The 26,485-nt window shown below is 35.1% G+C and overlaps 6 protein-coding genes across 11 annotated transcripts; 4 read left to right on the top strand and 2 right to left on the bottom strand.

Moving 5' to 3' along the window:
• The first annotated feature begins 25 nt into the window (after positions 1 to 25).
• LOC123312456 lies at positions 26 to 392 on the top strand. The gene has a single exon (XM_044896901.1). The coding sequence runs from the start codon at positions 57 to 59 to the stop codon at positions 273 to 275; it is 219 nt and encodes a 72-aa protein (XP_044752836.1). The 5' UTR covers positions 26 to 56; the 3' UTR covers positions 276 to 392.
• Positions 368 to 3,946, bottom strand: LOC123312452 (phosphatidylinositol 4-kinase type 2-alpha). Its single transcript, XM_044896895.1, has 8 exons — positions 3,414 to 3,946; positions 3,242 to 3,360; positions 2,637 to 2,837; positions 2,451 to 2,582; positions 1,183 to 1,441; positions 893 to 1,086; positions 632 to 804; positions 368 to 580 (listed from the first exon to the last, which is right to left on the bottom strand). Exons 1-8 carry the CDS (start codon positions 3,622 to 3,624, stop codon positions 499 to 501), a joined length of 1,371 nt encoding a protein of 456 aa, XP_044752830.1. The 5' UTR covers positions 3,625 to 3,946; the 3' UTR covers positions 368 to 498.
• A 255-nt stretch (positions 3,947 to 4,201) lies between these two features.
• Positions 4,202 to 5,937, top strand: LOC123312454 (stromal cell-derived factor 2). 2 transcript variants are annotated; one of them, XM_044896898.1, is made up of 4 exons: positions 4,202 to 4,386; positions 4,494 to 4,856; positions 4,942 to 5,028; positions 5,641 to 5,937. In XM_044896898.1, the coding sequence occupies exons 1-4, from the start codon at positions 4,317 to 4,319 to the stop codon at positions 5,859 to 5,861; spliced, it is 741 nt and encodes a 246-aa protein (XP_044752833.1). In that variant the 5' UTR covers positions 4,202 to 4,316; the 3' UTR covers positions 5,862 to 5,937. The 2 variants fall into 2 exon arrangements, with proteins under 2 accessions (XP_044752833.1, XP_044752834.1); XM_044896899.1 differs by lacking the exon at positions 4,942 to 5,028 and having other exon boundaries at positions 4,205 to 4,386.
• A 1,819-nt stretch (positions 5,938 to 7,756) lies between these two features.
• Positions 7,757 to 13,545, top strand: LOC123311430 (late secretory pathway protein AVL9-like). 4 transcript variants are annotated; one of them, XM_044895374.1, is made up of 9 exons: positions 7,757 to 8,062; positions 8,544 to 8,804; positions 9,578 to 9,706; positions 9,763 to 9,836; positions 9,896 to 10,027; positions 10,503 to 10,688; positions 11,001 to 11,260; positions 11,636 to 11,762; positions 11,929 to 13,545. In XM_044895374.1, exons 1-9 carry the CDS (start codon positions 7,794 to 7,796, stop codon positions 13,473 to 13,475), a joined length of 2,985 nt encoding a protein of 994 aa, XP_044751309.1. In that variant the 5' UTR covers positions 7,757 to 7,793; the 3' UTR covers positions 13,476 to 13,545. The 4 variants fall into 4 exon arrangements, with proteins under 4 accessions (XP_044751309.1, XP_044751310.1, XP_044751311.1 ...); XM_044895376.1 differs by having other exon boundaries at positions 7,931 to 8,084; XM_044895375.1 differs by lacking the exon at positions 10,503 to 10,688.
• A 670-nt stretch (positions 13,546 to 14,215) lies between these two features.
• On the top strand, positions 14,216 to 17,706 carry LOC123311297. The gene is made up of 7 exons (XM_044895183.1): positions 14,216 to 14,545; positions 14,597 to 14,848; positions 15,053 to 15,193; positions 16,313 to 16,380; positions 16,499 to 16,657; positions 16,718 to 17,149; positions 17,519 to 17,706. The coding sequence occupies exons 1-7, from the start codon at positions 14,277 to 14,279 to the stop codon at positions 17,623 to 17,625; spliced, it is 1,428 nt and encodes a 475-aa protein (XP_044751118.1). The 5' UTR covers positions 14,216 to 14,276; the 3' UTR covers positions 17,626 to 17,706.
• On the bottom strand, positions 17,700 to 24,544 carry LOC123311296 (inter-alpha-trypsin inhibitor heavy chain H4-like). Of its 2 annotated transcripts, none has more exons than XM_044895182.1 (12): positions 24,390 to 24,544; positions 21,843 to 21,998; positions 21,551 to 21,787; positions 21,200 to 21,403; positions 20,555 to 21,121; positions 20,165 to 20,401; positions 19,673 to 19,958; positions 19,093 to 19,527; positions 18,943 to 19,029; positions 18,240 to 18,464; positions 18,021 to 18,186; positions 17,700 to 17,917 (listed from the first exon to the last, which is right to left on the bottom strand). In XM_044895182.1, the coding sequence occupies exons 2-12, from the start codon at positions 21,993 to 21,995 to the stop codon at positions 17,881 to 17,883; spliced, it is 2,634 nt and encodes an 877-aa protein (XP_044751117.1). In that variant the 5' UTR covers positions 21,996 to 21,998; positions 24,390 to 24,544; the 3' UTR covers positions 17,700 to 17,880. The 2 variants fall into 2 exon arrangements, with proteins under 2 accessions (XP_044751117.1, XP_044751116.1); XM_044895181.1 differs by having other exon boundaries at positions 18,240 to 18,491; positions 24,390 to 24,543.
• Between the last annotated feature and the right edge of the window lie 1,941 nt (positions 24,545 to 26,485).

Genomic DNA, 26,485 nt, shown 5'->3' with positions numbered 1-26,485 from the left:
TGAGCTATCTTATAAAAAGCCCATAGATAAAAAGCCAACAATAACTACAAAGAAAAATGGCTTTAAGAGTCCTGAGGAAATTGTGGAATGAGAAACCAGAGCTGGTAGGCAGTTCTTTTATGGGTGTTCTGGGTGTAGTATTGATTGCTGAAACATGTAGGCGTTACGTTAAAGAAAATAAGCACAATCGCAGATACCGAGAGACTTATACTGTAATCAGACACGATGATCCAAAAGTGGCAACTTTGCGTAAGGATTATTTAGGTGATATGTGATCGAGATATATCCCTTGCCTTCAATGGTGCATCTTTATATTCATGTAATATTGCAAGAATTAGTACATGTGATGGAAGAAAGAAAGATTCCATTAAATAAATAAATTATCCATTTAATTAACTTGTTTGTTTTCAACTGTATACAATAAAATTATAAGGTTATTTTATGATCACAAATTATATTTTAAAATTATAAGGAATTGTAGAGCAGATAAAAGTTGGCTCAACACCACGAGAAAAATGGACTCTTATCCTGGAAGCGTTGGGTGAAGTTGAAAAATCTAGAAGTGTGCTGACTCTGAGACCTGAAATAATAATATAAGAATATATTTTTTCACGTTTTTGACTGATCTTACTTCTCAACAACCACAGCAGGCATTTGTACCAACTGAACAGGAGATTTTCCATCTTTGAGAGCTTGGGTTAAATTCAAAATTTGGCCCCTCATAACAGACATTTGTCTTTCATATAAACTTCGATCGAATCCTTTATCTTGTTTAAACAGAAGGTACAAATCATCACATAGGTCCTGAAAGAATTTGTTATTCATTTAAAGTAAAGTATAGCCGTCTCATCTGATATTTGCATCAACCCAAAGGAGATTAAATTGAAATTACCTGCACAAAGTTCATGTCAGACAATAATGGTAACACCAAATCTTTAGTTTCTTTGCTGAAAGGAACTTTTGCTTGAGATAGCCATGCCCAATAGTAAGGGTAGGCTCTCCAACTATCAGGGTGTTTGTAAGGGAAGGCAAGACCATTATCTATAGCAGCAATGCTGATTTCAGGTAATTGTACCAAATTCCATTCTGAAAACAAGAAGGTGTATCAAATATTTTCAAGCATCAAGCAAGGAGACTAAATGAAAGGGAATAGCAATCCTCATTTCAAAGTTCAATGACTACCTGTGGTATCAATCAATTCAACTTGGGCACTGACGGTGTTGGCAGAAGTTCCATTAGCCAATGTTGGACAATCATATTTTATGAGCCAGTTATCATTTCCTCTATCAGTGTTACGTATAATATAATCTAAAACCACCAATCTCTCAAACTGTAACTGAAACCTCTGGGCAAGCTTTGGCGGCAGAGGCTCCTGTTCAAATCTCCTGAGCCAGTAGTCTGCATCTTTGTAACCATCCACAAATAATTGAAATGATCCAGTCTGAAATGAAGGATTTAATTAATGATTTTTATTCCTATTTCAACCATGAATTCGAATTCTACAGAGTGGTGGCTGGAAAAAATCTGATCGAAAAAGTATACAAAAAAAGACCTGAAGTTCTAAAACAAGGAGTGACCACTTCAGCCAAGAATTGAAGACATCAATCAGAATTTGATTGGGTCAGCCAAAACCTAGGATAATGCACAATCAACTCATTGTTATCAATGTTTTTATACATAGTTCAGGTGGTCTGATATGTATATTGTGGTTTTTCCAAATTCGCAAAAAATAAAATATTTGAACTTAATTGCGGAGTACTGGTCTCCATTTTAATAAGAGAAGAACAAAAATATATATATTGATTTCGGAAAAATAGAAAGCTAAAAGGTGAGGAGAAATATCATCTTATGTCTATTCCATCATGATGAAACTATTGCTGATGAATCTTGAGAAGAACAATCAGAATGATGAATGAAAATCTGTAACATCACTTTATTGTTCAATAGATAACCTTTCTTATCACATGGTATTTTGAGTTCAACTCTAAACTATTAAAACAATATAGTACTACAGAAGAACGTCAATTACCCAAACTAATTGGGGAACTGGGTATTTGGATAATTGAACTGTATCCTTTTGTCATTAAAAGACTACATTGTGTTATGTATACACACATATCACTTTGATAAACACAAGATATAGTAAGAAGAGGGAAGAAACATGCAAAACAATGGGTTATCACAGGCTTCAGCATTTTTTTTGAAAATTTTTGTTGTGAAAAAGTATAAATATGTCAATCAGTCTGGAAAATTGCATTTTATTTTCCTGCATTGATTGAGATTTGATTTCTCATAATTGAACTAAAAAAAATTCATGTCATAAGAGTTGTCTCCTTCAATTCAGAATAAAAACAGTTTTACCAAATTTATTTCAACTTGATTTTCCAGATTTCAATAAAATGAAAGAGAATTTATGCTATCTATATAACCTATTATAAAAAAATACTCACCTTAGGGGGTAAACCAATTCTGTTAAATCTCAATCCAACATTTGGGAATTGCTCCATGATAGCCCTTTTCATTCTCGCCTTTTGCCGATCAAATCTAGGATAATTGAATGTCTCCGAAACTAACTTAACAACCTAGAAAATTGCTGTTGAATGTTGAAACATTCAAGGTTATATATGCATATTTACCCTAGTTTTTGGTACAATATCTAGCTTGAGCTTAGCGTCGACTAAATAAGCCGCGGCCTCTGAAAGGTACCCCTGATTAGGTATTAGACAAGATCTTCCAAAACAACATGGGCAACATAATTTATGCATCCATTTTGTCCATTTAGGATTGAGACGGCCATATGGCTCCTCATCCTTTGGCTTGAAAACTCCAATACATTTCTGCAAACATAAATAAGTATTACTTCAAAACTTTCCAGAAACGAAAAGAGCAAACAATTCCTGCAAAAGTTCTTTTTTCAATATAATGATCGAGTCATTAGCTCCAGGGCAGAAGTTTACTGTCTCTTTACCGAATCTCAAATAATGCTCTTGGGATTTTTAAAAATTATTGCAAAATGGGAATACAACACAGAATTTGTTCACTATGTAAAAGATTCTATTCAAATAATTGATAGAGATGTATAAACTAGACCAAAGAGCCTTTGATTTCACTCCAATAAAGGCTCTCCCCTCCTAATAGTTCCATATGTTTTATGCTACTTGATAAACATACTCAAAAAACAATCAAGTATGTTCCTAACAAGGAAGCAAAGTTTTAACAAAAAGAACTGAACTGCACTAACCCCTGCAGGATTTTTCACAAAATAAGATCCACTAGAACCTTGTGATATCCTTTCTGGAAAAATTCCATTATCAATGGCCACTTCTGCTTGCCACACCAAATCGGCAAATGATGGATCATCTGAAATTTATCAGTATAATTTTTGAGATAAAGGCTTCATAATGGTGTTTTACCTGGAAAACTGTTATAAGAGACATCAAGCCCTCCTAGAAGTGGCTGTGATTCTCTACTTAACCCTGGGGAATCCAACGTAGTTTCGAAAATAACTTCAGGAACTAAAGGAATGTCTTCAGCTGAAATATCACTACCAGTAATGGACAAAGCACCATGTACTTCGTTTTCGCAACAGGTGTTTACCAAAGTTGCAGTTTCATTGGCACTCATCACCTAACTTCACAACTAATTTCTGCTAAACATGCTAAGACGATGATATGATTTTCCTTATATATATTTTTGTATGTATATATAATTAAACAGTGCTTGGAATCCCAACTAAAGTCTTATATTTAATTGACTAGAATTTTGCATTTATCAAAAGGGGGATTTAATATGCTATAAGGTATAATCTAACATTACACTCAAATGAAAATGATAAAGTTTTGTGGAACAAACGAAGTCACATTGCAGTAATTCGCTTTATTGAAACTTGAAACACTATTTATTAAGAATCACAGCCACACAAAAAGCAAAGTCTGATGTCACATGTCACTGTCAATATCCTTTTTGTCATTCTCATTTGTCATTACTGTCATTAGAATGTTTGTTGTTGGTTGTTGGGAAGGTACTTTACTTTAGACATTAGAACAGCTCTTTTTAAGTTTAAAGTTCTGTGTTTTATAAACATTTTCAAACCGTGTTTTGTTATTGATTTTATTTATAATTTTGCTGCGAATTTCAGCGAAAAAGATCGAAAGTGGAACGCAGTCTTCTAAATTAAAGTGACGTGTACTTTCGACAAATCAATTATTTGAACTACTCAACTACTCATCAAAAACATTGCTGTTTGCTGTCCTGTACGGAAAGAGTGGAGAGTTGAATAATTTGAATCTTTTAGTTTTTTTTTAATAATCAGAAAAATGTACCTTGTTTTTGAGAAAAATTTAAGCTCTTTTTTGTTCATAAGCTACTTTATAGTCATTGTTCACGGTGAGTTTATGATCGAACATTATTTTTCGTTGCCTTCGAAGATAACGTGAAAAGAAACCGGTGGGAGTTTCGGATATTATATTTCGTGCTTTGTTTTGAATTTTTAGGTGCTCAACAGAGATATGTAACCTGTGGCTCAGTAATAAAACTACTGAATACAGATCACAGAGTGAGATTACATTCTCATGATATTAAATATGGTTCAGGTAGTGGACAACAGTCCGTTACAGGTACTGAAGTTCAGGAAGATGTTAACAGTCATTGGGTGGTAAAAGCTGCAACCGGTAAAATATGCCCAAGAGGTGAACCAATAAAGTGTGGTTCATTGATAAGACTCGAACATTTGGAAAGCAAAAAAAATTTGCATTCACACATATTTTCGAGTCCTCTTAGTGCCCAGCAGGAAATAAGTTGCTATGGAGATAACGGAGAAGGGGATACTGGCGATCATTGGCAAGTTATTTGTTCTGGTAAGTTGAAGAGAAGAGCTGATTTCCATGGCTTGGTTCAAGAAAGAAGAAAGTGATTCATGTATATATTATTTATTTATTGAAGGGAATGAAGTGGCAAGTCTATTTGAAAAAGTATCGAATTTTGCACATGGAGTGCTGGGTACACCTAAAGAGCAAAATGTGAGGGAAGGTTTGTATATTTGGTGAAAATTTGTCAAGTTAGATGTGATATACGTCTGTCAGGGTTTTGCTTATTGCTTCATACCGAAAATCAAGTTAAATTTTAGAAGGGGATCCATCTTTCTTACATTCTAAAAGTGCTGCAAATGAATTGATAGCAGCTTATGGTGAGAAACCACTATCAACATTGCAGACTTCAGCTGCATGTTTGATGACTGGATATTTTTGTGTTTACCTATTTTGTAGATATATTCATGTTTCCTGGCCACTTTGATGTGAATGTTTATCATTTAACACATCCAATTTCTAATGATGTTTTATAGTTATAAATAAATGAAACGTTTATTTCCCTTTTGTGTGAGAAGGTTATTGATATTTAATTCCACTGCTTCATTTGCAAGATCAAGAATATTTAAAATAGTTCTCAAGTAGTATAAAAAATATTTTTGGATGAAAAAATTAATTCTCCACTTGATGTGAACTAAGTGGTAATGATTGTTTGTTATATAAGTTTCCATAAATTTTTTTCAATGGATTTCAGGAGAACTGAGTTTTTCTAGTTATGCTAAAGTATCACCATAATGCCAGAGAAAAAGTTACTCAGGCTCTCTGAATTTTCCAGGTGAGAATTGGCTCAGGGATGAAACAGTCATGTTGAAACATAATGATACAGATGCCTACCTTGGTACGTCAGGGCGGACTTTTGGAAGGCCTATTAATGGTCAAATGGAAGTAGTTGGTATGAGATCCTCAACAGGTGCAGTACACTGGCAGACAATGGAAGGGGTATTTTTACGCAATTCTCCACCAATGAATTCACATCATACTCATACAGAACTCTAGATTATTTGAATAAGTCATTATATTTTGTATTTATTTGTGTATATTTGTGACAGAATAAATGTTGATTTGTTATAAATGTGGTATTATTTGTTGTAAAAAACATCTACCACCTATTGAAAAGAATTATTATGCGGACCCTCCCCATACAATATATAATATGCTTTCAATTATAAAAATCATATTTTTTTATAACTAACTAGTTGTACTCACTGTACTGTGAGGCAATAATAAGAATTAATTTAGACGTACCCTCTAATATTGATACCAACAACTGTTACGGTCTAAATTCAATGGAATAAGCCAACTTACCATTCTACTCTGTAATCTGCGACTTACCGTCGTTAAGGACCTAGACGGAAAGACCCATCGAAAAAGAGTGTAAAAGATGCTCACAGATTAGATTTGTAATCTGTGTAGATGCTGACCACAGAACACAAATAATAGCTGACCATGTTTTCGGACGTTTCGACTTTATTTGACCTCGTCAGCGCAACGCAATTATCACTCCGATGGAAAATGATACCAGAAGAAGAAGATATAAATATAATGGAGGCGCAATAGGCGATCGGAAATACTCTGTTTTTGCCTCCACCTACGTCATACTAGCGCTCACTGGCGTAGGTGACCAAAAGTTAGGTGGTACCGTTCAATAAATTTGAATCATTTCATTCTTCTCCGCTAACTCATCTATCTTGTGAAAGTATCTTCAGCATTGCCTATGACTTATTCATCAGATATACAACTTTTTCGCACAAAAGTGTACACAAAAGGTATTATTTTAATTTATCTTCTTTCTAAGTATATTTCTAACGCCATTGTCTATGTCACGCCACTGCTAACGATTTTGTCAATTCAACTTCACCTTTCCAAGGAATTGCGCCTCACTGGTAGGCAACAACTATATAGTGGCCTTACACGAAAAAAGGGAAAATATTTTCTTGCATCAACAATTATTTAATCAAAAATTTCCATTTATATACTTATTCAATAATAACCGAGCCTAAGACAAACTAAACAAATCAAATTTCATAACAAACAGTCCAGCAGATTCTGAGTTATAATAAATGTTGTAGCTACTTATAACTTACAAAATGGCGACTTTCTTTTAGGTATAAATTATCTATATATATTATTTCATGGAATTTTCCAAAGTTTCAATGTATCAAACAAATCAAGTTTGATAACATAAACGGTCCAGCGGATCTTGAATTGTGTTATAAGTGGTACCTACCTATAATTGACAAAATGGCGATTTTTTTATTTACTAAGATTTCACCTTCTGTGAAGAGAGATCGATTTTTTTGCTGAGTAATCACGTAATCAGATGAGAGGATAACACCAACCATTTTTGAACGTAATAATAAAAAAAGTGAACCAGAAAACTGCGCAAAATACAGTGAAGATGCGATGATTATTAAAGTACGATCAATATTGATACCTACGCAATTATCTGTAATAAAGAATGAAAATATCTTCTGAGAATAGTAGATATGCAAGTAATGAGAAATTGTACTCTCATGCATACCTACATATAGGTAAGCAAGAGACGCCTGAAAACTGTAGAATAGGCTCAAATTCAATGGAAATGTTATACTTCCTATTTATTTGACTAGACTGCTCATGAAATTCGATTTTCTTGCGGAATAAATAATCGAATATGAGTTATATAACCGAGACTTGTCGAAAAAAGTCTTGTTAAATAAATCCCATTGATATTCTTCAGTAATCCGGAATCCTCTGAGGCTTTCACTATTATTTATTGCTGGTGAATTGAATTAAAATACTGCATTACAATGAGGCGAGTAATGTTTCGCACTTATTTTTATATGAAGAAAAAGAAAAGATTGAAAAGGACTAATCTTCTTCATGACATCCATCAAAATGTTTTTCTAGATATGATTCGAAATTTACGTCTTCACCCAGCACTATAAAATGCAGGGCGGTTATTTCAAGACAAAAAGGGTTCACATTTTCGTTAACGGCCATGCTCAATCTAAAGCTTTCTATATTCATCCAAGATGTCGGCTAGGCTGGAGCGCCATTTTGGACTGCTTTTCCAAAACCTTAAAGCCATATTTTGGGGCCATTCGGGTCTTAAGGTCCATAGATGGTCGAAGAGTCATTGAGAGTTTCAGCGACTTACAACACGAAGGAAAATATGTAGCTTGTGGACTAGAAGCTTTCAGAAATATTAAAGGAGGGTAGGAACCTTTTACTGTTTAGGTAATTTTTTATATAAATAAGTACCTACCTCTATTTTAAGAGCATGGTGCTGAAAATATTCGAGTTGGGGCTACTTTGCTGTACCTAATTACTATTCTTTGAGAAATTTTGAATTAACGTCCGACCAATGGATAGAATTGATTTTGACTACGAATTCCTCATCCATCAATCGCAGACAATCGTTTGAGACAATTTTCTGCCCAAAATTACCGACATTTGGCTAAAATGTTGAGTATGAGACATTCACATTTTCCTCTGTTATTGACCTAATATCTCTAGTAGACCATTCTAACATCAATTACATCCCTCGGATCTTGAATTATATAAATGGAGCTTTTCGTGAACCATATAAGGAAACACTGTGCACACAATGCGAAGGATCGTCCAAATGATTTCGATAATGTTGAAATTGAGGCATAAATCTGCATGTGTAAGAAATCTGACGGTATTATTTTGCAGATATATAACCAGTTTGGAGATCCATACGAAATCGAAAACCTCTGAGTATTATCCGACAGATATCCTCAGTCCAGATGAACAAAAAAAATATCCCTGTCTTATAGAAACAATGCGAAAGGGAAGGACAATCATTTATGTGTTCGCTAACGGTAAGAGGTCAGACCCGAAAAAGGTTGTGCTCATCAAGTCGGACTATGAGGCTTGGGATATCATCCTAACTCATATTGGAAACATTCTTGATATTCCGGAAGGAGTGAAAGGGTAATAAGATCTATATAGCTTCCCTAACTCTATTTAAAAACGAAAAATTCACGTATTGGGCATCCAAATTTTCTTCGTTGTCCAAACGTTCTTATAAGGTTTGTTAAAATTCAATATTACACGTGTAGGACACTGATTTGATTTATTGAAAACGTACAATTCTTCTAACACGGTAACAGTAATGGAATATTTTGGCTTAATCTTCAGCTAAAGAATCTCACTCATTTGGAACGTTAATTTTATGTAGCCTACAACCTACAATATTCTGTGCAAATTGGCATACGTAATACCGAGCATTTTCCAAATCGAATTGGAAGATTTTATGATGAGCCTCATAACTTTCAAATTCCAGAACTAAATATGTCAATACTGTTGTCAATAATTTCCAACAAACTTTTTGATACAGTAGTACCTAATATTACCTGCGCATGCACCACTTTGCAACATCCACTTACAATAATTTTTCTCGCAATTTCAAGTTACAAATGTTAATGGGAATATTTCGAAGACGAATTAACAGAATTCAAAAAGTATCTTCTATTATTGAAAAAATATGTTTCAATAATTAATGGGTATTTCTATGAAAAGTTAAAATTAAAATAACCATAGTGTTTATTACGAAGGTTTTACTCATCGAGAGAAGATTCGCTCTGGGCGAGGGATATTCGGATAATCGGATCATATCATATCATACCCCTGCCCCTGTTCTAATTGTGATACATTCATAATTCCACTTTACCTTTTCATTCTATTATATAATAAAATATGTTCAGGCTTTATACAGTGTTTGGTCAACCCCTGTGTAGTCCTCATGAGATCCAGCATGGAGGATATTATGTTGCCATTGCTTTCAATGCTTCCTTCAAACCGATGAAGTACTTAACATCCCAAAGGAGCAAAAGGTTAATTTTGAGTTATATTGAGCTGTGTGATCGAAAATTAAATTGTCATTCTTCAGTTATCATGAATCAAGTCCGATGGTCACAAAGGATGTGTATATTTCCGCCTCCAAAACTTGCCCAACGATGGACGGTAAAGAATGAAAATGACAGTAGAATTTAGCCTTGAAATTAAACGGAATCCTTCGACAGGTAGCATCAGGAAAAGGAGGAGGTCAAAAACGACAAAAGTTAAGGATAATTTCGAAGAGAGAGTCTCAGATACAACGGACAACTTTGAGCATCACGTTAGGATAGAGGGAAATGCTATAAAGAGGAAGGAAGGTTAGTCCTAAGCAATGTGAATAAATATAGTGAGTAATTATAAGATTAAAGAAAAGACGTAGGTACCTACTTAAAGTAAGCGTCCACTGTTCCGCATCGTACGCAACGCACGGATTGCATCGAAAGTATTTTAGAAAGCTCATATAAGTGCCTCCACTGATACGTATCGTATCGTACTACCTGGATTCATCGCTTGATCCTTTTAATGCGATCCGTGCGTTGCGTACAATGCGGAACTGTGGACGCTTACCTTTATTGTCATTTCGGTAGCAATAAAGTATTAGAATAAGTTTGTTTTTATATAAAGCGAGCTGGCGTTTTCTTTTAGGGACATAAAAAAATGTGGCATTCGATTGAATTATAGAAAGGCGGTTTTTATGTTTGACTAAAAGGAACTTTTAAATGAAACGTGAAGCGTTTCTCTTGATTGCTCGATTTGTCGATTTGTATTCATTTAATCGCCTTATTTCTACAGGAAAACGAAAATGGGATACGGACGATAAATATAAAAGCTACATGAAGAAACGCCTCACAGGTTATCCGGGCAACCTGTTTTTTGGAGCTCGGGATAGAATGGAAACTCCAGATTCTACATTCAACGATCAGCAATTAACGGTCGATTCTATTTATCAAGGTTCTAGACAGTCTGATCAAGATACAGGTTCGATTAGAGAAATTTTCGATTTAAAAAAAAATTGGTAAAAATAAGATAAAATATACTTATACTTACTGGTGCCAGTTTTCTCTACAATTGAGAAGTGAAAAGAAACGTGTTAACAAAAATCATCGACTGAAATGTTTTAGTATAAATAAAAGTTTAAAAAGTTTTAGAGATCTGTTATAAATACCGTTAAATTCAGGATTTTGTATAAAACAATGCTAGATGAAAATAACGGTTTCTTTTTCACCCTGACAAGAGGTTATTAAAACTACTTTCGAAAATATTCCACACTCTCAGGCCCTCATGTTTCAGACGTCAAATTTCACGGGAATGAAGTGCATATGGGCAGCTTCGTTCAAAAGGAAGCCTACACACAGACGAGTACTTTGTTCTTGGAGGCCACCTATGATAAGGACAACGCTATATTTTTGAACCGGAGAAGATACTATTTAGTACCGGAAAGAGAGATCCATAAATTCGGTGATTCAGACAAATCCGAATGGTACACTGAGTTGTTTTCCGATTTGTCAAAGAAACCTGTACTGGAATTCAGTGAGGAGGAGAGGAAAGAGGTTTGTATCTTCTTTCCGATAGTAATAAGGAGGTATAGCATATTCTTGCTAAGATCCAGATACTTCTTAGATCTCGAGGTGTTAAAGTTCCCAAGTAACTTTTTGGAGTGTCCCAGTTTCGGATGATTCTTTCAGACTAATTATCTTTCTTGTAGGTACATTTGAAAGGAGTTTGTGTTCGTTTCCTGGTAAAGGTGTAGTGTCCTCTTCATTTCCTTCGATCCAGGCTAAATAGACCTTATTGTTCTTGCCAAATTCCTTGAGATGTTTATTGGCACCTCATTTGTTGTTTTCTCCGCTTGACAGGACTCTTTCTCAAAATTTTCAATTCGATTCTCTTCACAATAGATTACATATGTAAATCTTTCGTTTCAGATTGAATTACTAGCTGGTGCAATGGTTGGCGTTATAATCCAAGTTTCAGAAAAAATCGCAAATAGAACAGTATTTGGAAGGGAATCGGAGCTGAGCGATGCCGTTGGCAAATTATCTCTCATTCCCGGTAAGAAAATATTATAATTATCTTCCTCACCAGGATTCTCACCTACACAACTAAGTTTCTCTGAAAACATTAGAAAGATTATGATTATGTTTCATTATTTTGAAAACTTAAAGGGAGATCTTTTTCAAATATAATTGCCCAGAATGATACACGGTTTTTCTTCCAGATACACTTCAACCTAGGAGCACATCTAATGAGTCCCAAAATAATACCTCACAAAGCAGTAGACACACTTCATCTGTTATGTCCAAGGATAAATCCCTTCGCTTGTCTGTTCCAATAGGAAGACATTCCACAAATAAAGGGCCAGTAGAACCAAAGAAGGAGTCGTCTACTCTGTTGCGTGATTCATCATTATTGTTGCAATCGTTGGATAAAGAGTTCTCACCTCTAACACCCTCCCACACGTTGGCAACTAATCTCGAAGAATTAGATTATCTCCAGTCTATCGAAGATGGAGACGGTCTCAACAGGCTGAGCAGCTCGCTGCTGAAACATCTGAAGAAGGATAGTGTCGCTCTTTCGGCTGATGAGCTGAAGCCTCTGATCAAAGAAGGCGAGGGAATTAACGAAAATATTCCCGAAATATATCTAGAGCAGAATATCGAAGTAACAATGGAAGGAGAAGAGGTATCGGACGAATGGAAAAAACTGGATATTTTGGACGATATCGGAATAATGGCCGAAGATGAAATCGAGACTGATGAAGACTTGGAATTACTTTTAGACGAAGAGGAAGAGTATGCTGAAGGAATTCCTTCTGACGGATATGCCATCTCTGATTTCGAAAAACAATATGAGGAGGAAACTGATTTTTCAGAGTCGTATGGAGAATTCCAGGATGATTTTGAGAGGTATGGTAGTGAAGAATGTGAAGAAGGCGATGATGATGATGATGATGATGATGATGATGATGATGATGATGATGATGATGACGATGTGCCTTATTGTCAAAGATATCATGATTACATCAAAGCTCAGATGCGGGCAGCAGAGCTAGCTCATTCTAAAAATGCCGCTAAAAAAGAATCTGTAGAGGTTGAAAATACGAACGAACCACAGTCGCAACAGGAACATGAAAAAAAATTCACCGCATTTTCGGAGACGATCGTAGAGTATAATGACGAAGAAACGGATAAAAAACATTCTGTAGATGATGGAGAAATCGATATTCCTGAACAGATAGGTCCAGATGAGGAGGTTATGATCGAGGAAGCAGATGGGAAGGAAGAAACTTTATCAAAACCTGTGGAAATGGATGAAGCAAAAGAAGAAATGCAACCTGATCATGAAGAAGAGGTAATTTCTCTTCTACCACCGGTGGAAGATATTCCTGGAAAAAAATCACAGGCTGTGCCTGTAGAGATTAGAATAGCTAATCTGGATATTCCATACGTCAAACCCAAATCCTTCGCAGGAAGTCTTGAAGATAGAAGGATCACTATAAATACTTGGGATCATTCAGTAGAAAGAGTGCTTAAAAATAAATTTGAGGATGAAATACCTAAGGTTGGAGATCAGCCTACCCAATATACTTCTGATCAAATGTTGAAAGGTGAGGGTCAAGAGATGGATAACAAAGAAGTTAACAACGAACAGTCCTCTGACAAAGACATCGAAGAAGAGCGAAGATCGCTTATGAATTTTTTCAGATTACGGATTGAACATGCCCTCAATGAAAATCTACAAGATTCACAGGAACATTCAGTTTGATAAATATGGTTAAGAAATTGATTATATTATTGTTGATATGATTTTTATTTCAATAAATAATTTCATTATTTTTTCTCCCTTGGTTTCTTAAACTGACTGTAAAGCTGACATGGATTCGTGAAATAAACAATTCTGAATTAATTCCTTAAAAAAAAATAGTTTTTATTTAAACTCAGCATGACAAACTAGATAATTTCAAAATTAGTCTTTCGATTTATGTAGCTCAAAACAAGACGCGGTGGGAAGACCTATGTACGAACGATTAAGTCATTCCAAAAATCAAATGTAGAGAGTGATACTTTGCCAAGAAAAATATATTAATCTGTTTCTCCTAGATAAGTGCAAAAAACATCGTCAAAGACAATTCTATATTTCTATTGATCTATAATGCGGAACTGTCCGGTTTTAATCAACACATCGCGACCAAACTATGCAAGATTCATCTAAATTATTTTGCTCCAAAGAGTCCTATAGAGATACTATAGCATTTCTGAGCACAAACGGGCTAGCGTTCGAAAATTCTAGAAATTATTGAAATTTTTTCATAGATGTCCATTTTGAAAAAATCTTGCAGACACTTCAATGTGTTTACCTACTGAACCAATCTACTGCGATAGATACTTTCGAAACTGTTAACTGTTCTGATTCATTTCAATTTGCGATGTACGGACTTCGGAAATTCATAAAAGTACCATATACATCTCTCTATAAACTCGACATCTATGAGCATTTGTCAGCATTCTTATATTTCTGCTGACAAGTAAATATAGAGATCATCAAAATTTTTGTGTATATTTGAACATGGGCTCAGATTCTCCGCTGAAACCCAAAAGAATACATGTTTTCGTGAACGGTAACCCCACTGGAAGGATATTTTTCATACATCCAAAATGCAGACTGAGCTGGTCCTCCATCATAAATTTCATCGGAGATCTGCTGAAACCACAACACGGTCCAATCAAAGTACTAAGAAGGACAGACGGACGTTCTGTTACTGCTTATGAAGAGTTGGAAGATAACGGAAAATATGTGGCTTGTGGAAAAGAACCACTTATTTCACTAGCTCAGGGGTAAATGTTCTATCTCACAAGTGGAGGAGGAACTAATTTTTTTTTTCTCAGATATCGAACGGAATCGGAAATAGAGATAAGAAAAGATCTGAGGGAGACCTCTTCATCTGAGATAATGAACGCCATAGGGAGCAAGTTGAAGTATTTGACGGATACGAATCAGATGAATGTTATAACCATTTATGTGTTCATGAATGGACAAAGGACAAAACCTTATAAGATAAGTTTACTGAAAACAGATCTGGGTAATTGGACTACTATCCTCAGCATAGTCTCCAAACAAATGGATGTATCTGTTAAATTGTAAGCGAAAACCTGTCTGATTCAACCTACTTATAAAAAATGAACTTTTAATTTCACAATCAATATTCTTTTCTTACAATAACATAATCATAATTCAGAATCGAATTAATTTCTATTATTGACGTTCTTCCTAAGAAGAATAACTTCTGACTACTAAATTTGAGAGAAGTTTATAATTTAATTTTATAAAATGTGGTTTTGTAGCCTTTACACCATTTTTGGAGAAAAGCTGAAAGACCCATCTGAAATACATCACAGAGGATTTTATGTTGCACTAATCGAAGGAAAGCAATTTGATGATGTGTCATATCTTTCAATTTTTTCGGCGAAAAAGCAGAGAAAAGTGTAAGTTAACGATTATACTACAAGCCCTTAAGTGAAAGTCCAGTATTTCAACATTTCTCAGACAAGTATTTTCTTGTAAATTCAGTTATGCTTTGCTTTCTTGTATATTGATGTTTCCAAAGCTGTGTAATTTCCGTATCGTCCTAATATTTTTATCGTGTTAGTTTCTCTCTAGTTTGATCATTTTTGCCCATGTGTGTCACAAATGAGATCAAACAGCTCGGCGCAATTAAAAATCGAATATTCATAAAGTTAAGACCAGTTTTATCCACTGACGATGTCAAAAGATCCCCTGGAATGCTTCAGGGTGGTCGAACACAAGGGCATGTGACGAATTAATATTACCTAAACAAAGTGTGATATCATGTTAACTAAAACGGTACCTACTTTGCCACTGGAACTGTTCGTCAAAAATCCAGTAATAGACCACGGGCTATAACTGGCTATAACCGGTTGTAAATCTTCAGGTGAGAAGAGCTTAGCACTTGCAGACTAGCAGATCAACGTTTTTGAGATGCTACAGGTAGATACTTCAATTTGTGTGTTAATTTTTTCGTGTTTTATTGGTTTTGCCTTAACTTTTATCTTTTTCTGAAATATATATAAATGAATAAATAGATGTAGATGGAGTCAATATCTGACATCGAGAAGCTTGAAGAAGAGTTCCACTCACTCGTGAACACATCTTTTGATACAATCATCAATGATCAATTATTTCACGTCAGCGAGTCTAGTATGTCCTAAAGGATGAAGCAGGTGTTTGAGATGATCTTAGTCCTGAAAATTATTATATTTCGACCAGTTCTTCATGAATTTTTGGAACACCATCCTACTTGAAACTAATTTGAGTCTATGAAGAACTTCGTTTGTCCGAAGAAGTCTTCAATATCATATCCTTTTTTAATTTTATGAACTTCCTATGTGAGCTTTTCATCTTGTTTGAACAAGGGATTAATGTTTTAAGTTTTTTCGGGTTAAGACTTATTCTAATTTTGTTATTCATCTATATATTACAGGCATATATTATTTTTTCATAGATATCGATAAAAATCGGAAGAACATAATCTCTTCCCATCTCTTTATTCCCTGTAAACTATCATCCCCACTTTGATCTTTCAGAAGATTTAAACAGACGACACAACAAACGGCTTCCATATTCAAAGAAGAATCACTTCCAGTTCAACGAGGTGAGTTTTCAGATTTCCATAAGTAATTCAAGAATTGAAATAATGAAACGGACCATCACTAAAACCAATTACAATTCTCTGGAGGGAGTTTTAAATAAATAATCTTAATTCTGTGCAGAATCGGGTGAGGACAAAAAGCTGGTGTCTACTAGTAAAGAGTTAGACGAATCCCCCGCAATACTGCAAGAAGAACCCTTAGTTCGTAGCTGTGAGGTGATAAATGTAAACGATCCCACAACAGATTCTCCTTGCATCCATGTGACTATTGTTCAAAAACGTAGGTTTCCTCTTTACCGATTAACACTTTTTCACGTCAATGATATACCCTTTGTTTCAGCCTTCTCGGCTTCCAAACATACTCCTGGTGTACCAGCCACAGTTTGCGCCACTAGGCCAAGTGCCAAGTTCGTTTTGGAAATGTTGAGTGATAGAGATTTGAACGCCACGTGCCAGTTGTGTAAGAGTACTCAAACGAAGGCAATTTTTTGTGAGGCTGTACCAAAAGGGAAATGTATGATAGAAGTGGCTTCCAAAAAGTTCCATATCATATGTGACGAAGATACAATTGTTCTTCCTTGTGGGACATATTTCAGTTCACATCGATCAATGAAGAAACCATGCACTTTTCCTTTAGGAAATGAATCTTTATCTTTGGAAAATATTGCGAATCATATTGTGGGAATAGTTGTTGATACATCAGAGTACTGTGTCAGTCGTGCTATATATGGGGCAATACATCCAAGAGGCGAATTGGAAGAAAAAAAAGAAGGTTAGTACCAAAATGTCCAAAATGTTCGAAAAATTTTAGAACTGTTCTGGATTGAAGTTTTCAAGCTAGACAACTGACTAGACATCTGAACTCGAAGAGAATCATAAGTGTTGACTTTGTTTACTCCAAAATTTCAAAAAGAAATTCTGGAAAAAGAATTTCTCCTATAAGAGCTTTAAAAGATGAAGCAATCACTTACTATCATATACTACTCGTAAAAGAAGTACGCGAAATATCATAATCGAGCAAAATTTTTCCATTTAGGATTATACTACGTACTATATAATATATATATTCAATTTTTTTCATTTTTCTCACTGCATTTCTTGACTTGAATAATTCTAAAACTTCAAAACCCCCTTTTTTCAGCCGGTGAAAATGATATTCAAGTGTCATCTAAAGATAAGAACTCATGTGGCGAAATTGTTACAAATATTCTAGAAGAATCTCCAGAGAAAGAAGTAACTTCTCTTTGACATCGATTTATCCGGTATTTTCAACCATTTGTTGGCTCTAAGTGGAAATGTTTTTAAAGAAATAAAGATAAATATAAAGCAGTAAAATTTTTTATTCAAATTGTTTCATTGCAGTCATACATATAAATGAAGTGAATATCACATATATTTTTCGAAACTCCATATTCGAAGTATCTTCTTATCGAACTAAGTTCATTATAAAAATATATTCGAGCTAACTACGATATTTACAAAATGATTTGTCTTGAAAAATATTTATGTTTGTTTTTTCGGACAACACACCCCGGCAAATCTGAAAAAATGTTTGAGTTAGAATATATTCCACCCAGTTATGGTAATTCAATAAAGTCCATTGTTTTTTGGTCGAAGTATATGAAATTTTATATTTTACTCACTCTTTTATGGGACAGAAATAATTCGTGTATATATGGACATCTGTCAACACATCGTACAATTGTGGGCAATCCTTAATCAAAGTACAAACTCCTGTTGCAGTTGCATTCAAAGGGGTGCACTCTAGACCACCATCTACATTAGCAGATGAACCCAACTTGAAAGTACCTACAAAAATATTGTTTAGTTTTTTTAACATTGTTTGCGAAATGTAAATATACCATTTGGTAAATTCAACGTTTCGTTTTCGCCCAAGATGTCTCTGAGCCACGGCAACTTCGATTCCAACGCAGCTAATGGTGTAGTTTCATTGGAGGTGGTATTGTTTGAGAAACCTCCAACGATTAAACCTGCACCTTCTTGTGTCGTCGATTTTGTAGAATAAATTCTGTCTACGAAGGGGGTTGAAAGAGCTTGAGCGCTATCCAAATGATCGTAATCAGCTTCTGCAAAAGAAGCATAACTGCTCTCACCTAAAACATCGAGTAATTTTGTCGAAATCAAATATTTGAAATCCTTCGCCCTGTGTATACAAATTTTGAAATTTTCCATTGACCCACAAAAATGCCTAGTGCGTATTGGAAGAAACTCGTATACTTTCTTGTGTACCAGTGTACCAGTAGTACTTTTAAGCGAAGGTATTGGCCACTAACATTTTTATTTCCGGAGTAAATTCCCAAAATGAATGAGTGCTTTAGATTTTCAGAATATATCGACTATTGCGAGAAGAATTCACACTGCCCATAGACGAGCAGAAATTAAAACTCACAGGAATAGTTCCAGTGAGAATTTGATACTTTAGGATGTTATGGATCGATCGAGGACATAAAAAGAAGTATTGATTAAACAGATTCCTGTTCGATAAACTGAATATCATCATTCCATATGATTGAAATCTGAAACATATAATAAGTCCCAACTCACCTAACGACAGAGGTATGACTGACATAAATTGAACGGCTCCAGGATATGCAGGTGCTGCGAAAGCAAGGGACTGAAAGTTTTCTTGAGCTGCAAAATGAATGTTTTTATAATGTCGCCAAATCTAAAACTTCACGAATCTTGATAACTCACATTTTGATGCATCTTCTGGAACTGCTTCAGACTTCGTGTTGTTAGGCTTGACAACAACCAAGGAACTCACAGGTGTTACGAAGGAATACTTCAGAGCTAACTCCAAGGCCTTCTTAGTGTACTGGGTCTTATTTTCGGCAGCGTCCCTTTCATCGAGGAGCTGTTTGAGAGTCAGATAGGCCCAATGTTTCTCTAAACTTCCCACCGAATTCTCGTATTTGGGCTTCAAATCGATCTCCCCATCAGCGCCCCTACCGTAGATCTCAGGCCCGATGAGGCCACCTTCGTCTATGATGAATGGGGTCTCTGTAACGAAGTCTTCCGGGTTGCCGGTGTAGTTGGGGTTGGTTAGACCATCGTCATCTATTTTTATGGGTTTTTCTGTTGTGGATGAGGCGGTTGGTTCCACTGGAGCTTTGCTGAATTCTGGATCGACTATTAAATAGAGCAGTTTCAACTTTAGCCATATGCAGTGTGTTCGAATTATTCAATAATCAAGTAGATTGAAGGGTATTTGAGATGAAGAGTTTTTCATTTTCTGTGTATAGATCTCCAAGGCCAATAAGTAAATTATACTTACTCTGTCCTGCAATCACTATTTCCGATCCATCGAACATGATCGGGAATTCGGTTTTGGTTAGTTTGGAAACAGCCTTAGAGACGTACTTGAAATTAACTTTGGTGAGTAGTGGAGACGACACGTATTTGTAGAATTCTTCTAGTTGAAGAGATGCATCAGCCCCTTCGTAAATGTGCCTGGCGAAGCCTTGATTCTTCAGAGAGAGTTTTTCTAAGAAATCTCTATCAGCCCCATCACCAAAGGAAAGGGAGAATATTGGGACTTCATCGACATTAGCTGAAGTTATCTGAAAAAAAAATTGTTATTCTAAAGCTTTACTGTCAGTACATCGTATCATTGCATTTCGGTTGAAAAATGGTCAGTAGAATATCAAGAAATTCTTTCAAGAGATATAGCAATGGTTAGGAATTTAGTAGGACGAATGAGATATTCTTTTTCTTATATCTCTTCTACTTTCTTTTAAGTAAGGTAGTGCGTAGGTTGAAAACTTACCGAATTGATTGCTTGATCTCCGTATTCTCCAACAGTAGCTTCTCCATCGGTCAAAAAGATCACAATTGGTTGTTTGCTTTCACCCCTTTGGGGCTTGGTTTCGTTGAGGAGTTGAAGAGCCACCACAAGGGAAGATTTTATGTCAGTTCCGCCATTTGCATCTAATTTTTCTATAACTTTTTTGGCTTGTTCTACGTTATCTGGATCTACTTGGAATGCTTCTGGTAGACTCTGTTTCTAGAAAAAGATGTTTAAAATTACATCAATCTCTATAATCTCACACAAGTCAAAACACTTTCTTATACCGGAATAATAATTTAACAGGCGAAGAAATACACCGTTCATAGGTGTAGTTCGATATCCTTTCATTAATCGAAAATATACACTTACTATCTTAGTTTTGGGTGTTGTCGAGGCGTCATCATAATAATAGTTGTAAACGTCTCCTTCTACGTATTGAATTTCAACCTTCGGCACGTTCCAAACATTGACAACCGAATTGAAGTCGATGATATTGAAGAGATCTTTTTGTCCAAGTTGTCCGAGGATAGTCTTTATAGCTTGTTTGAGTTGCTGTATCCTTATACCAGACATACTACCACTAGTATCCAAAACGAATACGACATGTTTCTCCATGGGTTTCAGATCGCTTGGAGCAAAGAAGTGTACGAAATATCCGTCAGAAACCAAAACTTCCCCACCCTGAGGGTCTCTTTCCACGTCGTACTGAACCACGAACTGTCCTGACAATCCCGAACCTTCCTTATTTCCAAGATGTTGACCTAGTTCCTTCTGGTGTTCCAGATCTGGCTTGAAAGTAATTTTGGCGGCTTTTTGTTCGAAACGTTCAATTGTTGCTTTTGGATCTCGCTTATCGTCGTTTTTAGCTATTTCATTGCCGGATCTCATGGATGGTGCTTTCACGAAAGATAGTGGTCGAGATTCATTAATATTAACCTAGAATTTTTCAAAAATTATTACTTCCCATTTTCATCAAAGTGTGAACTGAATATTAAGAAGGAATTCCATTCTTACTTGTACTTCTAGATCCTTCACAGGATGCCCTGGATGTAAATTGATGATTATATCGTAAGCTCCATTTTGCCTTCGCAAAAGTTCTTCATACGTCAAATAAAATATAGCTTTACTTTGCGGCTCGATATTAACGGAAACAGTAAATCTGTTCGAATCTCTGGCGTTGGCTTCTACATGACCTGCAGCCATTCCACTGGAGACAGCCTAAAAAAGAAAGTTTCAATGATTTTTTCTTAAGGCCTACTCACACAAAAGTAGGAACAGCCACATTACTCTATTAGTTTCATCGAATTAGGAATATTGCCTAACTTGTACACCGTCAGGAGTACATCAGCAGCAGGTTTCACCTACCTTATTATAGATTTCCCTAGCCTCTTCCTTCTCTTTTATGTACGCTTCATACTTTTTACCATCTATCTCCATGACAAATCCAGAAATATATGCACTTTCCGGTAGAACCACAGCGAAGGTAGCTTCTTGGGATGTCTCGTCCAAATTTTTCAATTTACTGGTGACGAGAGTTTTTGCGAAGCGATTTGTAACGTTAGTATCTACCTTCATCGAATATATTTTCGGGATTTTCGGAATCTGAAATCAAAATAACTGTTGAATATGAATGACTTGAAAAACACGGAAGTAATACCCTTGGTGGTACAGCGTTTTCTGTTGCGTTTGCATTTTTGGGCTTTTCGGTTGAAACGAGGACGAAGCTCTCAGTTGTAGGTGCAGTAAGAACGTCAGATATAAACACAGCAGCTTGTATGAATACCAGGATGAAATTGAGTTTGGTCCCCATAGCCTAAAAAAAGCAATGACTTAGATGCTGAGTGCCGGTGTTTTCGGTATAGTGAAAGAACGTATTTTTTAAACTGTTGCAATTCTCTTAATCAAGTCGTTTCCACAATTCACCACCTTTTGATTAATTATATTCCGATTTAGGAATACAGAGAGTTGATGAGATATTTCGAAGACCTTGCATCTAATGAACCTTTTTGTAGGTACCTTATATTTGCTACATTCTTATATATTTTTTCTCCCCAGCCTAACATAAAACAGATATATTATAACTGCGAAATGAATCTCGATAGAATGTGCTAATTTCGTCCGTTAATTTATGCGTGGCAAGAGTAACGGTTAAATTATCATGTGCTACATAGATTAATCACATTTTTCGAAGGCAATAATTTCATAAACCTGATTCAGATCAAAATTAGCGGATGCATCGAATCAATGACTTCATCTCGGATGTCATTCAACTTTCAATTAAACCAAGGTATAACATACGAATCTTTCGGAGAAAATTATTTTCATTACTATTGAAAAGCATTTTCTAGACAACGTGTACACATTATCATTATCATTATCATTTAGACATAAATAGGGAAATGATGATTGTCATTGGAAGTTGCAAGATTTTTCCTTGCTAATATTTCTGAAAAAATCTTGTATCTCAAGGAATACACCGCTTTTTTTACGCACAGGGTCTTATAATTTGTATGTATATAATTTTTTATAGAACGATTACATCACTAGTGACATCTCACATTATTTCTTAACAGGAAAACAAGTTACCAAAATTTACGATGTTGGAAATGATCAATGATGTATTATTCTATGTTTATAAATAGTATAAAATGTGGAAACTTTGAATGAATTTCGCCTAAGAAATTCATATACATTCAACCTTCGATAGTGTCTATCGAATAAACAAATTAAGCCGGCATCATTAATGCTATTTTTGTCGAGCGCACGAAATATTTATTCAACAAAATTAGATGCCTTAGGCCGAAGAATCAACGGATTATTGGATAATTATAAATCAATTCAATCATGAACAATTTGTTCTTAGAATCACCCGTTGAAATCCTCAGTTAATTAAAATGATCTTCGTGCAACCTGGAATTATGCAATCATAATTTTCCATAAGGATGTGAATTTTTGACGTTTAGTGAAATCAATCAATATTTTTTTAAACAAAACTCTGAAGAGTTCATGGTAATCAATCATTTATCTCCTTCATGATTATTTGTTACACATATATGCTTAGAACGAGGGTACAAATGATATAATAACATGGAAATAATAGCCCGGAAGATTAATCCAAGAAAATGCTTCAAATTCTGTGCAAAACCCTTTAGACCACAATCTACTAAGATACTAATTTCCACTAATGATGAGTATAATTGGGGAGACTCTAACTTTTTGTTATTGAGCTGGAGACCAGAATTTTTTGAGAAATGAGATTTCGCCTGGGTTTAAAAAAAGTCCTCCTGATTTAAAGTGTCAACATTCTCTGGAGAATGGGATTTATGATGCCACTCAGTTCTTATTACAGTAATTCAGGAGCCATAAATCTTCAGGAGTAAGGTTAATGTGAAGTTTTGGTCATATTTCAACCTCTAGAATCACGCCCTGTAATACAATATAGGTAGTATAATCCGGAAACCCTGTATTTAGTTCAATATGGGTATGTACCTACTATACCTTTACTAAGTCGAAGGGAGCAAATCCTCAGAACCCAGATTTATTGAAAACGGTCAAATTTAAGAGCCCCATAAAGACGAAATAAGTAAGCAATAAACATGCGTTCCTATGAAATATTAATATTTGAGCTGTTTGAAATTATAAACCTTGAATTTCAGAATGTTCCAGACTGTTTGTATTTATTTTCTGGTAATAAATGAATGAATTAATAAATGAATCAGATGATAATGATATTCTGATACATCTTTCGATCATTTGTAGAAAATATTCTCCGTAATTATTTTATCGTAACAGTCATGAGTGGAGTCATGGAAAAATATTTGGCCCTAGTGGTTCAATAAATATTTTTTCGGACGCGCAGTTGTGAGAACAGCTCTGTTGGGGGGCACTGTATACCTGAAGGTCGCAATAAAATGTAACCCCCTTACCAAACTATATAACTATATCTACATCAAATAGAGAATAATAAAGCGAGGGTGATGCATCCCAACTTTGATCTTATCCAACTCATATCCCAGTTCTGTTTTCTGCAGTGGAATCATTCTGCGACCATTAATTATAATTTCATTGTTTCAATGGCATGCAAAACAAATTGAAGGCGTCATTCTCAAGTGGATCGATAAAACTGAGATATAAAACTGGTGATGCTCAGAAAAATATTCGTAATTATAAAAAGAACTCTTCCAAAGATGGAATAGCAACTCACCAATAGAGTTTATTTTCACTACTGAGCTCAAACCTCAACAAAGTCATGTAATGTCTCCCAACAGAGCTGAACCGGTATTATAATGAAGTAATCTCCCACCATGATCAAAATATTGATGACCTCGCCTTATCCCAGAGTACCAATCTTTAGGGAATTACCAGACGAATTTCTGGCGAAATGACGTAGAAAACGTACGGGAAGAAAGATGGTGTTCTAGGATAATACTTATTCCGGTCACATCATGTACCGACAAAACAATCGAGGTTTGTACATGTCACAGTTGTGACGTCCAAATGAATGCAAGTTGTGTTGATGGCATTCCGGAATTCTTATCAGAATTCTGAATATTTTATCAATTCGTTGAAACCGAAGTTTGAAAATAATCGAAATGGGTTCTGGTGATAATCTTGAGTTCCTTAACGATAATTAGAACTGTTTTGCCCTGAAGATTTGTGTCAGATCTTGCTTACAGAGATAAAAAATAACACTGTCAAAATAGATCCATTATTCCCAATTAAGTATTGGCGCCCAAATGAAAAGTTAAAAAGTGAGGCAGTATTTCTATGATTATAAAAGAAATCAGTTCAATCCCCACTAATTAGGAATTTCATAAAAGCGAGTCTTAACTACTTATTGATCCCTTCCGGAAGCCTGAATATGAAGTTAACTTGTCGGAATGCACCTCATCATATCATCCTTTAAGACTTAAAGGATTAAAAATAAGTGGAGGAGGCTTTCTTTACAGAAATACCTTTACTCGGTATGAAGTTAGAAGGGGAACTAGAAGGTGTTGACGGTATTTTAAAGAACGAGTAATAAAATTCTACATAATGTGAAGCACCATGTAGATGTTTCTTTTAAAGATAATTTTTTCAACCTCTCAACTGACCGTTTGTGAAATATTTGAGGAAGGGCTTCCTTCTCATTCTTATTATTGGTACATTTTCTTGAATGGACTCATTTCATGAAATGCAAAAAAAAACTGCAAAAAAAAAACTGCAACACAAAGAAAAAATTATCAACATAACAAACTTCTTCCTCTCTTCAATCAACATAAACTTACAGATTATTTTTCAATTAGATATAAATTAGCATTTTTCTCTGAATTCAAATAGGGAGAAAATAAAAATAAGACTTTCTATCTTTTTTCTACCATCTCAGGATTCAACCAGAAAAAAGAATTTGGACACAAATCAAGACTTCTTTTTCTACTCCCGTGCCTTTCTATCTACTTTCATGAACTCATTTCAGTTGAATTTTACCCTAGTTATTGGCGTAAAATGATACATACCTTAGAAAATAAAATGAGGAGGAAATGATGGACAGAAAGAAAATGGAGAAAAAGAAGTTGTAGAAGAAATAATGTTTCGAAATCATACGTCTCTCTAGCACGCAACTGCTTGCCTATATTTGTCACCAGCAATCGGGTGTGGCAAAGTATCACTTTCCACATTTGTCAGGAAAATAACTATTACTGATGCACTTCGCGGTTTGCATTTCTGCAATTTTTGTAGGGCCCTTTTAGCCAGCCAGTATTCGACCTTTTCGATCTTATCTGAAGTTGATGATTTATCCCTGTTAAAAATCGATTGCAAAATAAACTGAATCAAAAATGAACACTCTTGCACTCCTCGATTATTTATTTCCGTCTTTTTCGAGTGTAAGCGCGTAATGAAATCACACATGAAAAGTTGCAGAATATAAAAGTAAATTTTAAACAGTTAACAGTTAAACAAATACCTATGCTGTTACTGTTTAGAAATGAACGCAAATTTTAGCATAATAATAGAATTCATATGAGGTGACTGGTTTTGTATATTTTTCAGACTTCCTTGAATGAATGCGAGGTCTTTATAAATGATTCAATCATTCATAAAAACCCTTCAATATATACCTATACCCATTATTATAGTTCATATACAGATGAAAAACAGAGGTGTTCAATTCGTTGATGTTTAGTTAGTTTGCTCAAATTATTGAACTTCAAATAAGTTTCCTGGAAATACATCATAAGGTACACGATTTAAAAAACCATTTGAAGCTACCGGAATTTCCAGTGTTGTCATGCATATACTCATGATGAATAAGACTAGGTT

The sequence above is a fragment of the Coccinella septempunctata genome, chromosome 4 (genome assembly GCF_907165205.1).
Source record: "Coccinella septempunctata chromosome 4, icCocSept1.1, whole genome shotgun sequence".
NCBI lineage: Eukaryota > Metazoa > Arthropoda > Insecta > Coleoptera > Coccinellidae > Coccinella > Coccinella septempunctata.
Note: the sequence above shows the minus strand (reverse complement) of the source record. Positions and strands in the feature narration are given on the sequence as shown.

Bases quoted from the DNA above. Each gene is read 5' to 3' on its own strand.
- LOC123312456 (XM_044896901.1), top strand. From the start codon at position 57: ATGGCTTTAAGAGTCCTGAGGAAATTGTGGAATGAGAAACCAGAGCTG.
- LOC123312452 (XM_044896895.1), bottom strand. From the start codon at position 3,624: ATGAGTGCCAATGAAACTGCAACTTTGGTAAACACCTGTTGCGAAAAC. The intron at 3,361-3,413 runs GTAAAACACCAT...GATAAATTTCAG, and splicing joins CTCTTATAACAGTTTTCCAG to ATGATCCATCATTTGCCGAT. The intron at 2,838-3,241 runs GTTAGTGCAGTT...TTATGTTTGCAG, and splicing joins TTGTGAAAAATCCTGCAGGG to AAATGTATTGGAGTTTTCAA.
- LOC123312454 (XM_044896898.1), top strand. From the start codon at position 4,317: ATGTACCTTGTTTTTGAGAAAAATTTAAGCTCTTTTTTGTTCATAAGC. The intron at 4,387-4,493 runs GTGAGTTTATGA...TTGAATTTTTAG, and splicing joins CTTTATAGTCATTGTTCACG to GTGCTCAACAGAGATATGTA. The intron at 5,029-5,640 runs GTTTGTATATTT...TGAATTTTCCAG, and splicing joins AGAGCAAAATGTGAGGGAAG to GTGAGAATTGGCTCAGGGAT.
- LOC123311430 (XM_044895374.1), top strand. From the start codon at position 7,794: ATGCAGGGCGGTTATTTCAAGACAAAAAGGGTTCACATTTTCGTTAAC. The intron at 9,837-9,895 runs GTAAAGAATGAA...ATCCTTCGACAG, and splicing joins AACTTGCCCAACGATGGACG to GTAGCATCAGGAAAAGGAGG. The intron at 11,261-11,635 runs GTTTGTATCTTC...CTTTCGTTTCAG, and splicing joins GTGAGGAGGAGAGGAAAGAG to ATTGAATTACTAGCTGGTGC.
- LOC123311297 (XM_044895183.1), top strand. From the start codon at position 14,277: ATGGGCTCAGATTCTCCGCTGAAACCCAAAAGAATACATGTTTTCGTG. The intron at 16,658-16,717 runs GTAGGTTTCCTC...CCTTTGTTTCAG, and splicing joins TGTGACTATTGTTCAAAAAC to CCTTCTCGGCTTCCAAACAT. The intron at 17,150-17,518 runs GTTAGTACCAAA...CCCTTTTTTCAG, and splicing joins ATTGGAAGAAAAAAAAGAAG to CCGGTGAAAATGATATTCAA.
- LOC123311296 (XM_044895181.1), bottom strand. From the start codon at position 21,995: ATGGGGACCAAACTCAATTTCATCCTGGTATTCATACAAGCTGCTGTG. The intron at 21,404-21,550 runs GTAGGTGAAACC...TTTCTTTTTTAG, and splicing joins CTAGGGAAATCTATAATAAG to GCTGTCTCCAGTGGAATGGC. The intron at 19,030-19,092 runs GTGAGTTATCAA...TTCATTTTGCAG, and splicing joins TCCAGAAGATGCATCAAAAT to CTCAAGAAAACTTTCAGTCC.